The sequence below is a fragment of the Crotalus tigris genome, unplaced genomic scaffold, assembly GCF_016545835.1.
Source record: "Crotalus tigris isolate CLP2741 ecotype Arizona unplaced genomic scaffold, ASM1654583v1 scf7180000017674.1595824, whole genome shotgun sequence".
Lineage (NCBI taxonomy): Eukaryota > Metazoa > Chordata > Lepidosauria > Squamata > Viperidae > Crotalus > Crotalus tigris.
In genome coordinates this window covers 1252947-1275509 of record NW_024096559.1, presented here as the reverse complement: position 1 = coordinate 1275509, position 22563 = coordinate 1252947, and the positions used below count along the sequence as shown (strand labels likewise).

At 43.1% G+C, this 22563-nt stretch overlaps 1 protein-coding gene across 4 annotated transcripts in view; it reads right to left on the bottom strand.

Moving 5' to 3' along the window:
- Nucleotides 1-13424: 13424 nt before the first annotated feature.
- The window catches only part of PAN2 (poly(A) specific ribonuclease subunit PAN2), a 36455-nt gene continuing 27316 nt past the window's right edge, over nt 13425-22563 (bottom strand). For all 4 annotated transcript variants that reach the window (XM_039337367.1, XM_039337366.1, XM_039337364.1 and 1 more), the window contains 6 exons: nt 21234-21391; nt 20989-21132; nt 18414-18593; nt 16927-17020; nt 15710-15907; nt 13425-14032 (listed from right to left, as the gene is read on the bottom strand). In XM_039337367.1, coding sequence (XP_039193301.1) covers nt 13998-14032; nt 15710-15907; nt 16927-17020; nt 18414-18593; nt 20989-21132; nt 21234-21391 — 809 coding nt within the window. In that variant the 3' untranslated portion in view covers nt 13425-13997. The remainder of the gene's footprint in view (nt 14033-15709; nt 15908-16926; nt 17021-18413; nt 18594-20988; nt 21133-21233; nt 21392-22563) is intronic.

The window sequence follows — 22563 nt, the reverse complement described above, 5'->3', positions numbered from 1 at the left end:
CTGTGTTCTGATTGGGTGGAGGTATGTTCTGATTGGTCTGATTGGATGGGGGGGTTGGCTGTGCTCTGATTGGATGGGGGAGTGTTCTGTTTGGGTGGGGGCTTTGTTGTGCTCAGGTTAGTCTGAGTTGCAGGGGGATTTGAGATGGCGAGCTGGTTGCTGTTGTTTGCCTTCGCGTTCGTGGTCATGCCTCATCTTCATGTCGCCAAGACACTTCCAGTTTTATGTGGAAGAAAACCCGAAGAACCAAAGACATACATACACACACACACACACACACAAAACACACACACACACACACACACTTGCTGTTGTTGTTAATTGCGAAGTCGTGTCTGACCCATTGCGACCCCATGGACAACGTTCCTCCAGGCCTTCCTGTCCTCTACCATCTTCTAGAGTCCATTTAAGCTCACGCCTACTGCTTCAGTGACTCCATCCAGCCACCTCATTCTCTGTCGTCCCCTTCTTCTATTGCCCTCAATCTTTCCCAGCATTAGGCCCTTCTCCAGTGAGTCCTTCCTTCTCATTAGGTGGCCAAAGTATTTGAGTTTCAACTTCAGGATCTGGCCTTCTAAAGAGCAGTCGGGGTTGATCTCTTCTAGGACTGACCGGTTTGAACGCCTTGCAGTCCAAGGGACTCGCAGGAGTCTTCTCCAGCACCATAGTTCAAAGGCCTCAATTCTTTGGCGCTCAGCCTTTCTTATGGTCCAACTTTCACATCCATACATTGCAACTGGGAAAACCATGGCCTGGACTATATGCACTTTTGTTGGCAGGGTGATGTCTCTGCTTTTTAGTATGCTGTCTAGATTTGCCATAGCTTTCCTCCCCAGGAGCAAGCGTCTTTTAATTTCTTGGCTGCAGTCCCCATCTGAGGTGATCTTGGAGCCCAGAAAAATAAAATCTGTCACTACCTCCATTTCTTCCCCCTCTATTTGCCAGGAATTGAGAGGGCTGGATGCCATGATTTTGGTTTTCTTAATGTTGAGTTTCAAGTCAACTTTTGCACTCTCCTTCACCCGCATCAAGAGGCTCTTTAGTTCCTCTTCACTTTCTGCCATTAGAGTGGTATCATCTGCATATCTTAGGTTGTTGATATTTCTCCCAGCAATCTTAATCCCAACTTTTGATTCATCTAGCCCTGCCTTTCTCATGATGTGCTCTGCATATAAGTTAAATAGGCAGGGCAACAGTATACAGTCTTGCCAGACTCCTTTCCCAATTTTGAACCAATCAGTGGTTCTGTGTCCAGTTCTCACTGTTGCTTCTTGACCCGCATATAGGGTTCTCAAGAGACAAATAAGATGGCCTGGTATTCCCATCTCTTTAAGAACTTGCCACAATTTGTTGTGATCCACACAATCAAAGGCTTTACATAGTCAATGAAGCAGAAGTAGATGTTTTTCTGGAACTCCCTAGCTTTCTCCATGATCCAGCGTATGTTGGCAATTTGATCTCTAGTTCCTCTGCCTCTTCGAAATCGTGCCTGTACTTCTGGTAGTTCTCGATCCACATACTGCTGGAGTATAGCTTGTAGGATTTTAAGCATAACTTTACTAGCATGTGAAATGAGTGCAATGGTGCGATAGTTTGAACATTCTTTGGCATTGCCTTTCTTTGGAATTGGAATGTAAAGTGACCTTTTCCAATCCTGTGGCCATTGTTGAGTTTTCCAAATTTGCTGGCAAATTGAGTGTAGCACTTTTACTGCATCATCTTTTAAGATTTTGAATAACTCAGCTGGAATACTGTCACCTGAGTTACTTGGCTATAAATTCACAGATTTTCTGGAGGAAAATTTAAACTAAACAGCGGGGACAGTGAGTTAATTGATATAGAACAACCCTGTCCCCGGCAATCTAAAAATTATAGGGCTATCAGTGCATGTAACATAGATGTGTGTGTGGACAAGAATATCAACCTTGCTGTCAAGCAAAATCAAGCATCTAATAGTGAGTGCCACACAAAGTGCACTAACCAAATAGGTGGTAAGACAATAGGGGAACTCAGGCACCACACAGGTTATATAGAAAGTAAACACAGGGCCAGTCATAAAGGACTCAAATGTCTATACACCAATGCACAGAGTATGAACAGCAAACAGGGTGAACTAGAAATTCAGGTTAATGAGGGCAGATATGATATTGTTGCCATTACAGAAACATGGTGGGATGAAACCCACAAATGGAACACACAGCTAGAGGGATTTAAATTATTTAAAAGAAACAGACCAAATAAAAGAGGAGGTGGAGTTGCTCTCTATATAAGAAATAACTACATCTCTACAGAAATAAAGCACAACAATGATAAAAACTGTCTTGAATGCATTTGGGTCAATATAAAAGGGGGAAAAAATGACATTGCCATAGGTGTATACTACAGGCCATCCAACCAAATAGAGGAAATAGATCAGTGATGGTGAACCTTTTAGGGACCAAGTGCCCAAACTACAACTCAAAACCCACTTATTTTTCGCCGGGTGCCAGTGGGCATGGCCCACTGGGTGGGCGTGGCTGTGGTGGTCATGGCAGATTGGGTGGGTGTGGCTAAGGTGGGCTCATCCTATGGGGTGAGGCGAGGTGAGGCAGGGCGTGGGTGCCATTGCCGCAGGGCAAGGTGAGATGCACCAGAGTGGCTGCTGCCTGACACCATTGGCCCCTGCACACAGAGGCCAGCGAGTGCATGAGAGCTGACAGAGTCCATCAGCAGCCACAGCCTGCCAGCCCCTTGACCAGTGCACTCTGGGGCTCCGCAGCCCACTGCCAGCAGTTCAGGAAAACTGCCTCTGAGCTGGACGGACGGCCAACAGCTGAGGAGGCGATGCAGTGGGTCGTGCCTGGGAAAAGGAGAGCATATGAGGCCAGGAGGGATGGGATGGGGGGGAGGGAAACCAGCCGTGCCGGGATAAATCTGGCCAAGTGGGACCTTGGCGAGTTAGCGGGTCGCTGGTTGAAGAGGGACGGTTGCCATCTCTGGAACATAGTGTTCGTGCCCACAGAGAGAGCTCTGAGTGCCGCCTCTGGCACGCGTGCCATAGGTTCACCACCACTGAAATAGATGAACTTTTTGCTAGTCAGCTAACTAAGGTATGTAGGAAGCACATCACAATAGTAATGGGAGACTTTAACTACCCTGACATCAACTGGGAGACAAACTCTGCACCAAGTGGAAGATCAAACAGATTCCTGACAAACCTAGCAGACAACTTTGTCTCCCAAAAAGTAGAGAAGGGAACTAGGGGATTAGCCATTTTGGATCTAATTCTCACTAACAGAGATGAAATGAAAGAAGGTGTTGAAGCCATAGGAACCCTGGGAGGAAGTGATATGCAATATTGGAATTCAACATCATGGAAGCACAGGCAATAGAACACAGTCAAACTTCAAGAGAGCTAATTTCAATAAACTTAGAGAGGGCTTGGGAAGGATTCCATGGATGAGAATCCTCAAGGGGAAAACAACTCAAGAAGCTTGGGAAATTTTGAAAAATGAGATAATAAAAGCCCAGTCTAGCACAATATCAACAAAGAGGAAAAATAACAGTTCTCAAAAGAAACCAGCATGGCTGCATAAAGAACCCTCTGACAAATTGAAACATAAAAAGGACAAGTATAGAAAGTGGAAAGAGGGGCACATAGCTAAGTCAGAATATCAGCAAATAGCCCGAGCCTCCAAAGATGAAGTGAGGAAAGCCAAGGCTCAAAATGAACTAAGGCTTACGACCAAAGTCAAAAATAACAAAAAAAAGCTTCTTTCAACATGTAAAAAACAAGAAAAAAGTGAAGGAAATGATTGGTCCATTAGTGGGTGAAAGTGGCAAGAAGGTGACAAGCAACAGGGAGAAAGCAGAACTATTTACCACATTTTTTGCATCTGTCTTTACACAAAGGGAAAAAACAGATCAACCTATCAAAAATAGTGCCATAAAAAACAGAATAGAAACACAAGTTAAGATAGGCAAGAAAATGGTAAGTAAGCACCTGTCCAGCCTAGACGAGTTCAAATCGCCAGAACCAGATGGATTACACCCCAAGGTTCTCAAGGAACTGGCAGATGTGATCTCAGAACCACTGAACTATATTTTTCAAAGATCCTGGAGCACAGGGGAACTACCAGAGGATTAGAAAAGAGCTGATGTAGTTCCCATCTACAAAAAAGAAAAAAAAATGGACCCAGGAAATTACAGACCTATCAGCCTGACTTCAATACCTGGGAAGATCCTGGAAATGATAATCAAACAATGAATCAGCGAACATCTAGAGGCAAACAAAGTCATTACTAAAAGCCAACATGGGCTTGTCAAAAATAGATCATGCCAGACAAATCGTATTGCATTCTTTGACCAAATGACGAAATTAATGGATCAGAGGAATGCTGTGGACATAATTTACTTGGACTTCAGTAAGGCATTTGATAAAGTACATTACAACCTACTACTTGACAAGATAGAAAAATGTGGGGTAGACAGCACCATCACCAGATGGATCCATAGCTGGCTGACCGGCCATACTCAGCATGTGGTCCTCAATGGAACTGCATCTACATGGAGGGAAGTGTGTAGTGGGGTCCCCCAGGGCTCTGTTCTGGGCCCCATGCTCTTCAACATCTATATCATGTTGAAGAGCACTGGACGAGGAGATAGATGGGGAACTCATCAAATTTGCAGACAACACCAAGCTGGCAGGAATAGCCAACACTCCAGAAGACAGGCTTAAGATACAGAAGGATCTGGACAGACTTGAACACTGGGCACTATCTAACAAAATGAAATTCAATGGTGAAAAAAGAAAGGTTCTACATTTAGGCAAGAAAAACCAAATGCACAGATATAATATAGGGGGTGCCAAAAAGGCCAACACAGTGCTAGGCTGCATTAACAGAGGGATAGAATCAAGATCACGTGAAGTGTTAATACCACTTTACAATGCCTTGGTAAGGCCACACTTGGAATACTGCATCTAGTTTTGGTCACCGTGATGTAAAAAAGATGTTGAGACTCTAGAAAGAGTACAGAGAAGAGCAACAAAGATGATTAGGGGACTGGAGGCTAAAGCATATAAGGAACGGCTGCTGGAATTGGGTATGTCTAGTTTAATGAAGAGAAGGACGAGGGGGGACATGATAGCAGTGTTCCAATATCTCAGGGGCTGCCACAAAGAAGAAGGAGTCAAGCTATTTTCCAAGGCGCCTGAAGAAGCAACGGGTGGAAACTAATCAAGGAGAGAAGCAACCTAGAACTAAGGAGAAACTTCTGACAGTTAGAACAATTAACCAGTGGAACAACCTGCCTCCAGAAGCAGTGAATGCTCCAACACTGGAGGTTTTTAAGAAGAGACTGGACAGCCATTTGTCCGAAATGGTATAGGGTTTCCTGCCTGAGCAGGGGGTTGGACTAGATGACCTCCAAGGTCCCTTCCAACTTTACTATTATTATTACCTCCACTATCTTTGTTGTTGCTCAGATTTCCTAAGGCCCATTTCACTTCACATTCTAGGATGTCTGGCTTGAGGTCAGTAACCACCCCATCGTGGTTATCTGGGACATTACGCTCACTCTTGTATAGTTCTTCTGTGTAGTTTTGCCACCTCTTCTTAATCTCTTCTGCCTCTGTTAGGTCCCTGCCATTTTGGTCCTTTATCATGCCCATCTTTGCATGAAACGTTCCTTTCATATCTCCAATTTTCTTGAAGAGATCTCTGGTCCTCCCTATTCTGTTGTTTTCTTCTATTTTTTTGCACTGTTCATTTAAGAAGGTATTCTTATCTCCTCTAGCTATTCTCTGGAATTCTGCATTCAATTGGGTGTATTTTTCTCTTTCTCCTTTGCCTTTTGCTTCCCTTCTTTCTTCAACTATTTGCAAAGCTTCCTCAGACAGCCATTTTGCTTTCTTGCATTTCTTTTTCTTTGGGATGGTTTTAGTTGCTACCTCTTGTGCAATGTTGCGAACCTCCGTCCATAGTTCTTCAGGCACTGTCTATCAGATCTAATTCCTTAAATCTATTTGTCAGCTCTACTGTATATTCATCAGGAATATAATGCCTAGTGCTTTACCCTACTTTCTTCAATTTAAGCCTAACTTTTGCAACAAGCAGCTCATGATCTGAGCCACAGTCAGCTCCTGGTCTTGTTTTTACTGACTGTATAGAGCTTCTCCATTTTTGGCTGCAGAGCACATAGTCAATCTGATTTCTATGTTGACTGTCTGGTGATGTCCATGTGTAGAGCCGTCTTTTGGGTTGTTGGAAAAGAGTGTTTGTTATGACCATTGTATTCTCCTGACAAAATTCTATCAGCCTGTGCCCTGCTTCATTTTGTACTCCAAGGCCAAACTTGCCTGTTACTCCAGTTATCTTTTGGCTTCCTACTTTAGCATTCCAATCCCCCATGATGATAATGTACACCGCTTAGAGAGTGCTTGCACTTAAAGCGGTATATAAGTCTCATAAATAAATAAATAAATAAAGACATCATTTTTTGGTGTTAATTCTATAAGAAGCTGTAGGGCTTCATAGAACCGGTCAATTTCACCCTCTTCAGCACCAGAGGTTGGCGCATAGATTTGGACTATTGTGATATTGAATGGTTTGCCTTGGATTCGAACTGAGATCATTCTGTTATTTTGGGGATGTATCCCAGTATTGCTTTTCCTATCCTTTTATTGATTATGAAGGCTACCCCATTTCTTCTGAGGGATTCTTGCCCGCAGTAGTATACCTGATGGTCATCTGAGTTAAATTCACCCATTTCTGTCCATTTTAGTTCGCTGATTCCTAAGATGTTGATGTTCAGTCTTGTCATCTCTTGTTTGACTACGTCTAGCTTGCCTTGATTCATGGATCTTACATTCCAGGTTCCTATGGAGAAAAGATCTTTACAGCATCGGACTTTCCTTTCACCACCAGATATATCCACAGCTTTCGGCTTTGGCCCAGTCGCTTCATTCTTTCTGGTGCTACTAGTACTAGCCCTCTGCTCTTCCCCAGTAGCATATTGGACACCTTCCGACCTGAGGGGCTCATCTTCCAGCGTCATATCTTTACATACATACATACATACATACATACATACATACATACATACAATGAAGAGTTCTTGGGTTGAAATGTTAGAGAAGGTGGTAACATATAGAATAGCTCTTTTCAAACATTTCCAGAAACTTATTTCTTAGAAGAGCTAAAGTTACAGCTCTAAAAACATTGAGTAAATTTAAGCTATACAGTAGCTACAGCTTAGTCTACTACCTAATAAAATTATTTTCTTCCCATTTTAACAGTAAGTAAAAATAGCTTAACTTGCATTAGTTTCTGAATTGTTTTTTTTTCTTGTTCCAGAAAATACCACATTTTACTCAGAAGTAACTTTCTATATCCCCTATTGGGAAACATGCAGAAATGCAAATGAAACTCCCTGTGGTCAGTAAGGAGAAGAGTTTTGATTCCAAGACCAGCTTTACTTCTACAAACATCCTTCTGAGCTCTAATGAGGTGAAGATTCTATTCTTGATTACACTCAGTAGATTTGGAAAGCTTTCGAATGCTAATAAATAATTATTACATCAGAAAACAAGCATTTCCTAACCCAGAGGTGCCATTCCATTTTAGGGGAAGAAAACTGCTATTGCTACTAATGGATTGGTTTACTTTGAAATGAAAACACACAATTCAAAGGTGGGATCTTAGTTGGAAATCATAACAGCTGTACAATGAAGGAAATACAAAGTGCTGTAATTTGCAGAATATCCAACTTGGTCTTGAAATGAGGGACACAGGTTATCATTTGTGCAGTTTTCCCCAACAGCTGCCATCCAAATTTGAATTTTCTCAATTAGTTCAGCCAGTGATTACAGTTAGCTGGGACAGATGGTAGTTATATAGATCAAAATATCTGGAGGATAGATTGCAAGTCCTCACTGACCCTTAAGTGAATGAAAGTTCACACGCTAGATTTACTTGTGTTGAATGTGAAACTGGTTCATCTTGGCGTGTGACAGTAATTCAAATTGCAGCCATTCAGCACATCCACCTTAAATGGAACAACTGTATTTTACTTCAACAGAATCGCCAAAGCTGGGGTTGAAGTTGCCTTCCGTGATTACTCAAATCTTCCCAATGCCAGAGCTGGATGTTGACACTCAATATGTAAACTCAAAACAGTTTGGGGCATTCCCTACGTTACTCCCATCACTTCCAAAAATACATTGTTCCTCTTGATATCTGCGGCAGGGAGGGACAACGACTTTCAGCAGCCTTTGTGCTAGACCCAAATATCGTAATAAGAAGTCCTTGATGTTTCTACACCAAGGCTATTCACCTGTTGCTTGATACCTGGAGTTACCAGATTTGGAATGCATCACTCTCTAGGTCAGAAAGACTGAGTAGGGCAGTGTTTCCCAAACTTGACAATTTTAAGGCATGTGGACTTCAACTCCCAGAATTCCACAGCCAGCAATGCTGGCTGTGGAATTCTGGGAGTTGAAGTCCACATGCCTTAAAATTGTCAAGTTTGGGAAACACTGGAGTAGGGAGTAGAAGCCCATTGGTGGGTTTTCTGGAAATAGAGAGACGAATTGATACCAACTGACTAGAAGGGCATCTTGTCCCTCTGCTTTAGAGTAACCATTGCCTGATAACCTGTTTTAAAGAGGATTGTTCTATGAAAATCAGCAGTCCACAGCTCTTCAGGTAATCTCCACAATATTCAGCCATCCTTCAGGGCATTGTGGGAAATAAGATTCCTTCTCCTGCTGTCTACAAAGAGGTTCCCCAGTATAAATTCAGTTTAAGATGAACCAGGAGGAGGATAAAGGAAGGATCTTGGGGTGGTCCATCAGAGTGAACAATTGGACAGCAGCCCCAAATAAAATATTCCTAGTTTTGTACTATATCATTTGATCTGTAGTAAAAAAAAATATGTTTTTCATTGTAACAGTTGTGTTCCTGTGCCTTTCTTCTTCAGAAAACACCTGTTGCAGGCCATTTATACTGACAGTAGTTGGTGGATTCTAGGAATTGTAGAATCAATTTTCTTTTTAATTTGAACCCTGGAGGTACAGCACATAACCTTTAAATTAAAGCCTTTTTGAGCCAGCTTATTTTTTCTGAGAGTCAAGCTAACATGATTGGCCAAGGCTCAGAAAGAAAGGGGTGTGCTTGGATCAGCCAAAGATTACAGATATTCCTTGATTTAAAGCCACTATTCCAACTAGAACTTCCATTACTGATCATTAAATAAACCACACCCAATTTTACCACCTTTTTGCTGAGATTAATAAGTGAATCATGTAGTTACGTTAAGGAATCATGTGGTCATTAAGTGACCTGTGAATCTGGCTTTCCCCATTGATTTTACTTATCAGAAGCCCCCTGGGAAGGTGGTAAATGGTGATCACATCATCCTGGGATGCTGCAACTATTGCAAATACATACCAGTTGCATTTTGATCGCATAACTCCTGGCATGGGTGTGACAGCTGTAATTGTGAAGACTGGCTGCAAGGAACTTTTTTTCAGTGCAGTTCAAATGGTTGTTAAATGGATGGTTGTAAGTTGAGGACTACCTGTATCAATCTTTGGTCCCTATAGCTCTTGGCCATCCCACTTTGCCTCTAATGCAGGGGTTCTCAACCTTGGCAACTTTAAGACTTGTGGACTTCAACTCCCAGAATTCCTCAGCCAGCTTTGCTGGCTGAGGAATTCTGGGAGTTGAAGTCCACAAGTCTTAAAGTTGCCAAGGTTGAGAACCCCTGCTCTAATGTAAAGAACAATGAAGCATTTTATATATCTCCCAACTGGTTTTTGGATGCACTCAGCTTAAGGGGGAAACCCCTACTCAAGAAAGGACTTAGCATCACTTAAAGGCTTTGAATGAAATGACTGTAATGTCATGGGGGACACGGCCAAGGAGAAGGTTGCTGGGCTTATTTGTATTACCCTTGGGTGCAACTGGGAAGGTAGCTCTGTTTTTCCCATGTAAAGACCAAAATGACAGATCTTACTTGAAGCTGCCTTATACAGACTCAGAACTTTAGACCTCCCATTTTTTCACTGCTTACTTTTGGTTGACCTGGTGTTGGATTACAGCTGTGTCATCCCCACCAAATTAGGAAACTGGATGTTTCCTATCCTGGACATCAGCTTTCTTTCACCTGTGCATGAGTATTGTATTAGGATCTTCTTGGAATCTCTGTATGAATTTTGGATTTTCTAGCCGAGCCTTTGACACAGATCTGGAGTAGATCAGTACTCCTCTACCTGGGGCAACATTGCTTTTATTTTAATCAAGCCGCTGTTGATCTGCATTTGATCTCCATCACTACTAAATACTTGTATCTGTGATAGCGTGGATAGATTTTACTTTCTTTCTTTTTAATAAAGCTTGATTTGATAAGCAATTGCAGGATTAATTTACTTTTCAGAAAGGTGGGTGGGACAAGAAGGGCTGTAACTTTCAGTCATAAATTAATGTGCCACAAGGCCACAAAGTTGTATTATAGAAATGCTTTAATTATTCTCCAGTTTTACTTTTTAATCATCAGAAAAGCAACACAGGTGGTGAGAACCCTCCTTTACTAACTGTGGTTAGAGGAAATGCTATGTAGGATACCTGGAAGACAGATGGTGACAGCAGTAATTTCATGCAGCTGGCTGAAAACAGGTGATGGGAGTTAAGACTATAAAACCAGAGAGCTAAATGCTCCATGCTTTGGGCTCAATTTTTCAATTATCATGATGACATTCCATGATATATTATAAAATATAATTGATATGAAAGAGTACACCCAAATGAAAGGAGCACATACTGTATTTATGCTGTGGCAAGTTAAACTTACATCTGGCTGAGAATATGTAAAGTATGAGTCTTCTATGGAACAGCTGACATGAAGCAGCATTCTGAGGATGCAAGTTTCCACATTTTTATATCTCACAATTCGTGTCACATCTAGCAAACAAGCAAGCTGATAGTACAGTCTCAGTGATGTAATGCAACTGCACTCTGGCCTGTATCTACAAATGAGGGCAGAGAGGGTACCTCTCCATTCCTTTCCAGTGGCTAAAAATACTAAAAATTGAGTTTGAATCAATAGAAGAAATTTATTTACTATTACAGAATTATTACCAAACTATGTTGCAGATAATATTCAAGAATGTTTTCCATGCATTGTTTGTGATTTTCAACCTGATTAGTCACTGCAGAATTGTTACAACTATTTATAATAAAATACTGTATTGTTTGATAATCCTAGAGCATAACTTCTCTATTTTATATCTGCATGGATTAAAGTTAGAGTCAATTCTCCAACACATGGAAAATTGCTGGGCTAAAAAAAATGAGCAGTCAGATCTTCAGATAACATAGGACCATCAAAACTTCATTCAGAAAGTGTCATATCTTCCCCTGACTCAAACTGTTTCTTTTTTTTTTTTAAGGGGAACTTTCCTTTGGGTCTCTTAACCAATTAGCTTGGGGGCTTGGTACTGCTACTTACATACATGCAACTGAGCAATGAGGATGCCAAGTATGACACTAGCTCTCCTTTGTATGCTATTAATTTATGAAAATAAATTAGGCAGGAAATTACTGAAAGGATAGAGAGCAGAGAGTCATTTGATTGTTCTGGAAATGATGAGAATTATGATGGAAGGAATTAGGTTGGCTGAATGGATTTCAACCAACGGGCTGCTGCTGCTTCATGTATCAAAAAAGCCAATTAGATGCCTTGCATATTTTTTTTTTAAAGGCAATAATTGCAAGATGCATCTGTGCAGAGGCTCTCCCGACCACGGCTGCCATCTCCCCTTCTGGCTTGAGGAGAAAGCCCCTAAATTATGCACCAATTTTATCTGGGAGAGGATGAACCCATCCAGAACTCCAAGAAGATGGACCTTAAAATTCACAGCCACTCAATCTTCCTTAGGTTGCGTAAAGAATCAGGGCAATGACCTTGAGCCATTTTATAATCAAAGAGGGCTAAAGCATCCCTGAACTCCTGGGAAACAAGATAAGTCATCAGAAGCGACAGAAGCAGGCTCTTTGCTGATTGCACCAAAGCCTGATCTTTTTCATCCAGACCCTCATCGCTTCAGACCTTGAGAAAGAACTTGATAGCACAACTCAAACACAGTATAATAATAATAATAGTAGTAGTAGTAGTAGTAGTAGTAGTAGTATTAGTATTGGAAGGGACCTTGGAGGTCATCTAGTCCAACCCCCTGCTCAGGCAGGAAACCCTATACCATTTCAGACAAATGGCTGTCCAGTTTCTTCTTAAAAACTTCCAGTGTTGGAGCATTCACCGCTTCTGGAGGCAGGTTGTTCCACTGGTTAATTGTTCTAACTGTTAGGAAGTTTCTCCTTAGTTCTAGGTTGCTTCTCTCCTTGATTAGTTTCCACCCGTTGCTTCTTGTCCTGCCTTCAGGTGCTTTGGAGAATAGCTTGACTCCCTCTTCTTTATGGCAGCCCTTGAGATATTGGAACACTGCTATCATGTTTCCCCCCCCCCCCGTCCTTCTCTTCGTTAAACTAGACATACCCAATTCCAGCAACCGTTCCTTATATGTTTTAGCCTCCAGTCTCCTAATCATCTTTGTTGCTCTTCTCTGTACTCTTTCTAGACATGTATTATTAAGTATCATCGGCATGCTTATGATGCCCGATCCCAAACTGAAGCAGTTTCATGTAAATGATAAATAAGAGTGAGGAGAGAAAACAGGCTTGAGGGATCTGCAAAGGCTTTCAGGCCAGATCTCCACCCCTCACTTGATTGGGACTGGCTCTGGAGGAAGAAGGACAACCACTGGAACACTGAGCCTCTCATTCTTAAACCTTGAAGCCAGTCCAAAAGGATACCAAGAATGATGGTATCAAAAAAATGAAGGAGTTTGGGGCACACGCACTTTCCAAAGTTTTCTGTTGGATACAGATCATCTACAATTTCTATATTTCCTATTACTATCCAGCTTGTTCTCCAAATTACCAGTTTGGCTAGATGAAATGTTTGGTTGTCTTCTAGAAGATGTTTTCCCTGAGATTGGATAGCTTTTTGGATTGCCAAAAGCTCAGTTGGTATTTACGCACTTCTATTTTTTTTTATTTTTTATTTTATTTGATTTGATATTCCTGACATAAATAAGTCTTTTGTTCTGGTACAGCATTGTGGTTGTCAATCATGCTGCTTCAGATTCACATAAAAGTCTTTCCTCCAAAGCTTAGGGTATACAAAAGGATTTGACCAACACCGATGTAAGGTTATCTAATAAAACCTGCACTTGCTCGGGTGACATCCGCCTGCAGGTCCAACTCCAACTGAATTAAAACCAGCGTATACGTTAATGCTATTCTGATTACGCTTAACGAGAGAGATGGTGATAAAACAACACACGATGACGGTGAATTAACAGGAGAAAAAGCAAACAAAAGGCTGGATTGCAAAGTAAGCACCAGCATTTTTATAGTCTTTATGCAACCTTGATCACAATTTACATACAGAAAAGATTAAAAAGCCATGAAACGTCCATGACAGTAAGAGTCCAGCTCTGGATTTTTTTTAGGAACAACTCCCAGCTAGAGGAGAGCGCAGGCGCCTCCTGCAAGCTCTACTAACAACAAAGACATGTGTAGAAAGGATCTTGAAACACTCCATCAGTCGCTTCTCACCATCTTGTTATCAAGAACAGCCTGTTCCTAAGCGCCCAATGGCTGCCGCACCATGTACTGGGGGAATGCACAGAGGTCTCTGAAAGGAACTGTGACCCCTCTGTGGCCTGCACCAAAACATGTACTCTCTTGGCCCTGGTTGTTTAAAATGTGACCTGAGATCCAAGAGACTTATTGGGAAACCCAGAAGAAACCCTTCACGCTGACCATGCCTTCATTACAGTGCCTTCCTGTCTTAATACATCCATGCTATCTTTCAGTCCATTCGTATCCGTATTCCAGGGAGTAGGCTTGGGACGGTTCTCTTCTCAAGGGACACTGGAAATGATAGGGCTACGTGGATCAGAGAGACAACACAGCTGAGAACACTGCCGCACCTGCCAAAGAAAGACAGCACAGCCCTGTGAATGAGGGAGAAACCACAAGCCTTAGCTGAGCAAGGATTTAAAGGTCAACATCCCAGGACCAGAAAGCAGAATATGGGCAAAAGGAGACCAAGCCTAAAGACAACAGTCTCTACTGGACGATTGTGATAAACTTAAGACAGAGACGTACAACGTCCCTTGGCATATGGAGGTCAAGTTTCATATTTCCCAAAGCAAGCAGAATCAGTTTCTTTTTGGAAAGGGGGAGTTTTACAGGGAGCCCCTGCAAAGGGGAGGTCACCCATCTTGTTCCTTAAAACCTCCAAAATTGCAAAGGAAGCAGACAACATCCAGCCTGCAGGCCGTATTTTTTTTATACCCTTAAAAATTAAGGCTTCACATCTGCATCTTCCACTTAGCCTAAGAAGACTTTCAGGGAAATGATACACTTTTTCTTGGCTTTGTTGCAAAGCAAACACTCTGTAAGACTTTAATTTCCAGCATCTTTGAAGCAAATTCTGCTCTGCAGGTGAAAGATAGAAGGACTGGAGGTTTGGTCTTTCTATCTGAAGGCATAAACATGACCACCATCCATGTATTTAAATAGTCTGTGTTAAAGTACACACACTTTTACAGGTTCAAAGGCAGATATGAAGGCTTATATTTGTAGCCATGACACTTGAAACACAGACTATAATAGGGGTATGCCAAAACGCCCTCTCCTGCATGTGGTCACAAGCATTTGTAAATCCTGTAGAATATTTATACTGAACCACTGAAATGAATCACCCAGTTGGGAGAATCCTTGCAGATCACCTATCTCATGTCCAGGCTTAGGGCAAGAATCTCCTAAACCAGGGGTAGGCAACCTTGGCTCTTTTATGACTCGTGGACTTCAACTCCCAGAATTCCTGAGCCAGCATGGCTGGCTCAGGAATTCTGGGAATTGAAGTCCATAAAAGAGCCAAGGTTGCCTATCCCTGTCCTAAACCGACAGGGAACCATTTTGCTATCCAGGTCTAGGGAGACTGTCCCATTAACAACTCTCATCATGAGGTATTTCCTCCTAATATTCAGCCTAACTCTCCTTTCTTTTAATTTTAGTCTGTCGGTTCTCATTCCAATCTCAGCTTCAGCAAAGAGGCAGGCCTACACCCTTTTGCACACTGCAGCATTTAGCTGTCCACACGTGTGTTGCAACGCTTGCGAAGTCTCTTCTATTGTCAAAAGATGGTCAGCTCCTTCCATTCTTTTATATGGGACTTGATTTGCAGGTCATTCCATTTTATTAATTTCATGTTTTAAAATTTATTAGCTGTCCATCTTACCGTGCAGTAACCCTGGAGCGGCTTATAATTTATTATTTTATTGTTACACGTATTATTCTGGTAGCCTTCCTCTAAACCCACTGCAGCTTCTCTATGAAATATTTCCCATGACCTGGACATGTTTCCATTAAGCCAGGCCAGGACTGGCCTGGCTTTCTAAAGGGCTGCATCCCACTGCTTGCTCATGTTCAGCTGACACCTTTTCCCAATTCATTCTGGCAAGTTTGATCTCCGCAGTCCTTTATCAAGGAATCTGATTTTTTCCCCCCCTTCCAAGATACAGAATCTTCCACTTATCACAGCCAAATACCAGATGGTCACAGAACGCTAACGCTCAACAGTCCAGGCTACAGAAACGTACTCTTGGGGCTGCTCTGGCCATCAGGTTCAGGGACTTTCCAGTCCATTTTTCTCCCTTTTTCGTAGAGGCCCTTGAGCACCTTCCGGAACTCCTCAGGTTCCAAACCTCCAGTGCTCAGTTCCGTGTATTTACGGTACAGCTGGAGTGCTGTTCGTGCATCTTCAATGCTGTCATGCGTCTCTCCTTGAATTTTCAGGTCTAAGCAAAAAGAAGAGAGAAAAATCTAACCCATAGCAAATGTTGTCTTGCCTACCTGCTTTAGGTTCAAGAAAGAGGAAATCTCTTTAGGCTAAGGCAGTGATGGCGAACCTTTTAGAGACCGAGTGCCCCAAAACCGCCTTGCCCCTGCCCCGCCCCCATCTCTCCGGCCCGCAGGGCCACCCACCACCTCCACGGCCTGCCACAGCAGATCGCCCAGGCGGCCCAGCAGCGTTATGGCAGCCACGCCCTCTGTCCACACCCCGCAGCATCATCTATACATGATGGGGCATGAGGGCTTGTCCCCGCTGCCCAGTCCTTGGCCGCGCTGCTCCGCGCAGGCTGTGCCCAGGGCGATTCTCCTCCGGGGGTCTGCTGGTGAGGAGGGGGGCATGGGGGGGCAATGGCATGCATGCCCACAGAGAGGGCTCTGAGTGCCGCCTCTGGCACCCGTGCCATAGGTTCGCCACCACTGGGCTAAGGTTAGGGGCAAGAATTTATTTCTGTCACTGTTGAAAATGAACTCAACTCCCAGGCTTCGATATTAATCTAATCTGGAAGGCCTTCCTTGCTCCCCATTCTCTATGTCCAGTTGCAAAGCAGCGTTTGAGAAACTGTAAAACTCATGAGGGCAGTCAGCCTTACTAGGTAGACTGGACCAGGAAATCAACTCCACAGGAAAACATAAAACTCCTTTTATTGCGTGTTGGCTTCAGTAACAAAACTGTGCAAGTCTGCTTGTGTTGCACCTCCTCCTCCTCCTCCTCCATTTTAAAGTTCAGTGAATTGGGGAGGCCTCTGCCTGAGCAGTTTCCATGTTCTAGCTCTGTTATTCTGGATTTAAAGTTTCAGCTGCTTTTGCTTAGATAACAGTTCCTGCACATTTTCATCAATATCATCTTCCCGAGAACTGTACCGGAGGGATTCTTTAGCAACTACATTATTCTTTCCGGCAGGGCGGCTTGGCTGACTGGAAGAGGGGCGCAGCTTAATTTTGCCCACAGGATTATTGTACTGACCCAAGAAATACCAGGCAAGGAAGCGCAGGGAGATCATCCTCTTCCTAGGCATGTGGAACAAATACACCGTGTCGATTACTTGATCTCTGGGAACCTGTAAGAGGCAGGCATAGCCCTATTAGCACACCACCACATCATCACGAGATCTCAGTCTACAAGACCTTCTTCTAACCTTAGATTGAAACCAGACTTAGCCTAAGGTCCACTTGCTCCAGTGGAGGCAAGACAAACAACGAAATCTGGTAATTAGTGTAACTGAAAGCAAACTAGCTGAATACCTTTGATTACTCCTGTTTAATAATGTTTTGCTTTCCAGATTAAAAGTAGTGTCCGATAGCAATTTCTGGGCGGCTCAGGAGCTGACCCAAAGCTTTCAGGCACTGTGTGCCCTAATTTAAATAACAAAAAATACAGTTGTTGGTACTGGCTAGTATCAGGCTTTATTACAAGTGGGCAAATCTGATGGCCGAGGCCTACTGGGTGTGCTTTTCAACTGGACTGTCCCTCAGTCAGCACTTGTGGCAAGATGTCTAAAGTAAAATTCTACTAAGAGACAAATCTAGGAACAAGACAACAAGCGTAACCAAAGATAAGAGTTAATGTCTATTCTTTGATAGGCATTGGCCTCAGTAACAGTAGAAGCAGGTAGTTCAAACTCTAAACCAGGGATAGGCAACCTTGGCTCTTTTATGACTCGTGGACTTCAACTCCCAGAATTCCTGAGCCAGCATGGCTCAGCTTGGAAACCTCTCCCTTTCCCCTCAGCATGGCTGGCTCAGGAACTCTGGGAGTTGAAGTCCACGAGTCATAAAAGAGTCAAGGTTGCCTACCCCTGGTCTAAACCATAATATCAGAGAATGTGCCTAGTTATTCAAATTGCCAACCAGGCACGTGCTCTCACTCTTGCCTCTTACGAACTCAGAGCCAATGCATTCAAACACAGCCTCTGGGATTGCCCAAGGCAGGGGGAGAAGCCTAAATGGGGGAAAATAGGAAACGTCAATGACAGGCTGTGAAAATGGAGAATGTCTGCAAACAATAACTTCAGATTCCTCAGTGATTTCAACAAGGGCAGAGGTTCTAATGTAGCTGAAAAGCTCTTAAAAATTCAGGAAGATATTCAGAGATGCATCTGCCTTGAAAGTAGCCCATGCTGAATTGTATAGCACAGTCAAATGTTAACAGTTGACCACACGTTTTGTGACTTTTTTGTATTGTGCTATAAAATGCTTTTACGATAATTTATGTCATAAAATGTTTTATAAAATTTGCCAAATTTCAATTCCACAGGCATTCACGGGTCCTGGACTTTGGACACAGTCCAAAAGGAATCTAAATTAAGGTATTAAGTCATTTACACATATCACTCATATTCGATTACATCTTTGTTATTATACTTTCTTTACACGTGCTCTATTCTTACTCAGTATAAGAAGTTAACCTGTGAAAGAGAGAGATCAATCAAGATTTTATAAGGAGATAGTCACCATGATATTGATGACCCGGAAGTCTTTTTGCAATCCATGGCCCACAAACTTGACTCCAACATCTATAAGGAAGCGTAGCTTTAGATAGGTGGATTTGAGGGTAGTGAGATGTTTGGATGAAATTTTGGCATCCAAATCTCCCGGCTTTATTCCTGAGTACTGAGTAAGATAATCCACAACCTATAAGAACAAAGAAAACAGAATCACCGTGTATTGAGGGTCTGCCTGTCCCTTCTCAATTTCCAGGACTTCCTTCTTTGACCACTGAGTGGATCTACTTCCCATTTAAAAACATATACGTATTATCTGATAGGAAAAAGGAAAAGAAATAATGAAAACGAAGCAAAACTGAAATAACGAGCTTCGGCTCAACCACAGCAAGACTAAGTGATTTTGGTGTTAGGGGCTCCTGGTCCTTGAGACTTGCCACTTTTTATTTTGGATGGGGTTCTGTTACCCCAAAAAGAACCTGGGTGCAATTTGGAGGGGGTTCCTCGCAGTTCCTGTTCAAGGAACAAGCGGTAGCCATCCCCCTAAGGGCCTTTGCACAACTATGTGTTGTGTGCCAGACGTGCTTGGTCCTGGACCAGGAAGCCCTGCTCAGGGTCTCTCATGTCTTGATCATACACCTCTCCTTTGTGGGATGCACTGGTTTCCACCACTGCTTCTAGGTGCAATTCAAGAGGCTGGTGATGACCGATAAATCCCTACATGGCACGGAACCAGGATATTTGAAGCACCGTATTTTCCGGCGTATAAGACGACTTTCTAAACCAGTGGTTCTCAACCTGTGGGTTGGGACCCCATTTGGGGTCGAATGACCATTTCACAGGGGTCGCCAAACAAGGCTGTCCGCCATTTTTTCCCCTTTTCTTTGGCCGCATCCCTGGCACCTGGTGATGTATAAGTGGTTGGGGGTCACCACAACATGGGGAACTGTATTATGGGGTCGCGGCATTAGAAAGGTTGAGAACCACTGTTCTAAACCATGAAAATCTTCTCAAAAGTCAGGGGTCATCTTATACGCCGGAAAATATCGTATTTTCTGGTGTATAAGACGACTTTCTAAACCATGAAAATCTTCTCAAAAGTCGGGGGTCGTCTTATACGCCCAGTCGTCTTATACGCTGGAAAATACAGTATCTTGTCCCCAGCCAGGTTCCATCAAGTTTTTTTCTGTCCTGGCTCCTTCTCTGTACAACATCAAGTTCCTCCAGAGCTCAGACTGGCCTTGACCCTGTTGACTTTTCGCACGCTCTTAAAAACATGGAATATGGTAGAGCCGATGCAGTGGCTACAATGACTGTTATGGAGATGATTGCCTTAGCTGTGAAATTTGATTTATGTTTTCTGTGGTTTTTCTATTGTCTTTATCGTTAGACTGGTTTTCTGTTTTTAATACTGTTTCATTGTTTGTGAGCCACCAAGGATCTTGAATTGAGATGAGCAGTTATATAAATTTGATAATAGACGCGTTGTATTCAGCCTAATAAGGGCAGATCAGATAAGACTGAACAACTCCAAATCTAGCTGTGCTAATTCTTGGGACAACACAGTTGTCATCAGGAATGACAAAAGAGTAGCTGCAGTTAGAGAGCATCGTGTGTTAGGTGGCTTTCCCCATCTGAGTTTTAAGGAAGCTGGAGGAAGCTACTCTGTATAAAAAAACTTGGAACATGCTTCCTCTGGAGAAGCAAAGGGGGTTTTTACCCTTCTGCCCAGTTTCCAGCCATTGGTTAGCATCCAGTACTAGAGTTACTGCTGGGAACAATCCCCAAATATATCACCCCAAACATTCAACACTTAGCAAGCAGGAAAGAAACCCTGAAAAAAAAAAAAGCCCAAATGGAAAAGAAGGCTTTGTAAGAGTTGAAGAACCTTAAGGCAATCTGTTTCCTCAGTGAAGAAAAGATATAAATTAGGGGGAAAAGAAAGACCCCTTTTAATTGCCAGGAAGAATCCTCTATGTCAGGAAGTACTCTTTCTCTATACAGCAAGTGTTTCTCAACCTTGACCATTTTAAGGCATGTGGACTTCAACTCCCAGAATTCCACAGCCAGCATTGCTGGCTGTGGAATTCTGGGAGTTGAAGTCCACATGCCTTAAAATGGTCAAGGTTGAGAAACACTGCTATACAAGGAGAGCTGCATGAGAGCGACTACCGAGTTGTAGCTAAGCAAGACATTTCGCACACCGGGAAAGGGGCATGAAAACGATGTTTTCAGACTGAATTAATTTCAGACTAATCTCTTCCAAAAGATACCTGCTGTACTTCGTGACTGGCACGAGCCTCACTCACTCAAGCGTGTTCCTCTGTTCGTAGGAGGACCATCACAGCATGCTGGGGTGCGGGTTCAAGTTCCCACTTGAGCTGTGATGGTTTCAGAGAGGCCCCTGCCCCCCCCCCCCAAATCCAGTGCCTGAAAAGGGTTTCACACGGCCTCTCATATGGTCAACTCCAACTATGCTTCCTGAAACGGACTGGGGAGGGGGGGGTCTAGCTTCTGTAAACCCTTCTCAGAATAGAGCACTAGCGTGCCCTTAGCGTGGCTTTTCTAAAGGGAGGGTTGCATACCTGTTCTTGTGTGGAAATGTAATCATCAATGAAAGGAACGCCCTCATTGGGACCCTGCCCCCGGACACACGTGATCCTGGCCACTGACATCTGACTGGGTTTGATCGTGGATTTGGTCCCGTCACTGCGAAGCTCAGCTTCCTCCTATCGCAGATGGTGAAAGGGTGAGTCGGCGCTGCCTGTGATCGAAAGGCAGTATCCTGGATCCAGAAATCTTATCTCTCGTCCTAATGTGTGAGGCCTACCTCATTGAGGGTGACAAACTCAGCATCCAGTCCCACCAAGTCTCCAACCTGTGGCATTTCGCTCAGCATGAGGGGGATGAACGTGGCGTGACATTTGCGCTGTTTGCGAGCCAGGGAAGCCTCAGCCAGCAACACGCTGGCTTCAATCGGGTTCTTGACTTGAAACAGAAAATGAAATTTGATCGGCTGACTCACTTCGGAGATTACACTCCGTTTACAGAAAAACCAAAGAGAAAGGGAAATCCCACCTCAGTCAGGGAATGCCCCAGAGAAAACCTCAAGAGCACAACTTCTTCCTTTGCACAACTGATACTATTTTCTAAGAATCAGTTGATTCCCTCACACATAAAGGGCCTAAAACTCTTAAAGAGAAAAGCTCTGACGTCATAGGACTGACTTCTCTAGAAGAACTGAATAACAGAATTTAAAATAAGGATTTTATTTTAATAAGACAGATCCATAACAAGAAGTAACTCAATCCTGAAGCTGGTCGCATCAGTTCCCAGTTCTAGAAACAAGCCAAATAGATTTCTGATGGAACATAGAAAAGGGCAGTTTCGGGAATCCACAACTGCCATTCCCACCCAGTTCAATTCAAAATACATTACAATTAAGATGAAGAACACCACTGCAGCTGCTTCTTGAAAAGCGACCAGTGGCCTTGCAGTAAATATCTGGACACACTGGTTTGTGTGGAAGAACAGCTGCATAGCTACTTCGGCATTCATCTAAACACCCTCCAACAATTTCCACTTCACAGCACCACAAAAGTGTTTTGGCTAGCAATGTTTTTTTATCCTTGATGTGACCTCCGTTTTCTATGCTGATGAGCTTTTTCATCTTATGATGATCGCTCAGTTGGTTTCACTTCTTCTTGAGAGTACCGCACCTCCTTACAAAACCTATTTACTTTGTTCTCTCAATCTTTGTGGTGTTAACTTATGATCGCCTCTCAAAAATTCCATCTTCACACTCACTGACTGTGAAGGAGGACGAGGCTATTTCTCCTCCCAACCGTACAACACTATTGTATGATACTTCTCGGTGGAATTTCCATTTGGGCATAAAGGCAATTGTGGAAAAAAAATCGAAGAGTGGATGCCCAGTAACTGTAAGGAAGGCTGAAAGTGAAGAAATTGGGGTTGTTCAGCATGAGAACGCAGGTCACTCCAAGCAGGATAGAAACCTTCCCCCCCCCCCCTCCTAGGCCACTGAAGGTTTCATGTGCATGGGCTGAATGTGTACAAAATAGATCTCTGAAAAACAACCAAGTGAGGATATAAGAAAATGAACTGGCTAAAAGCTAAGCTAGTCATATACCCCACTTGTT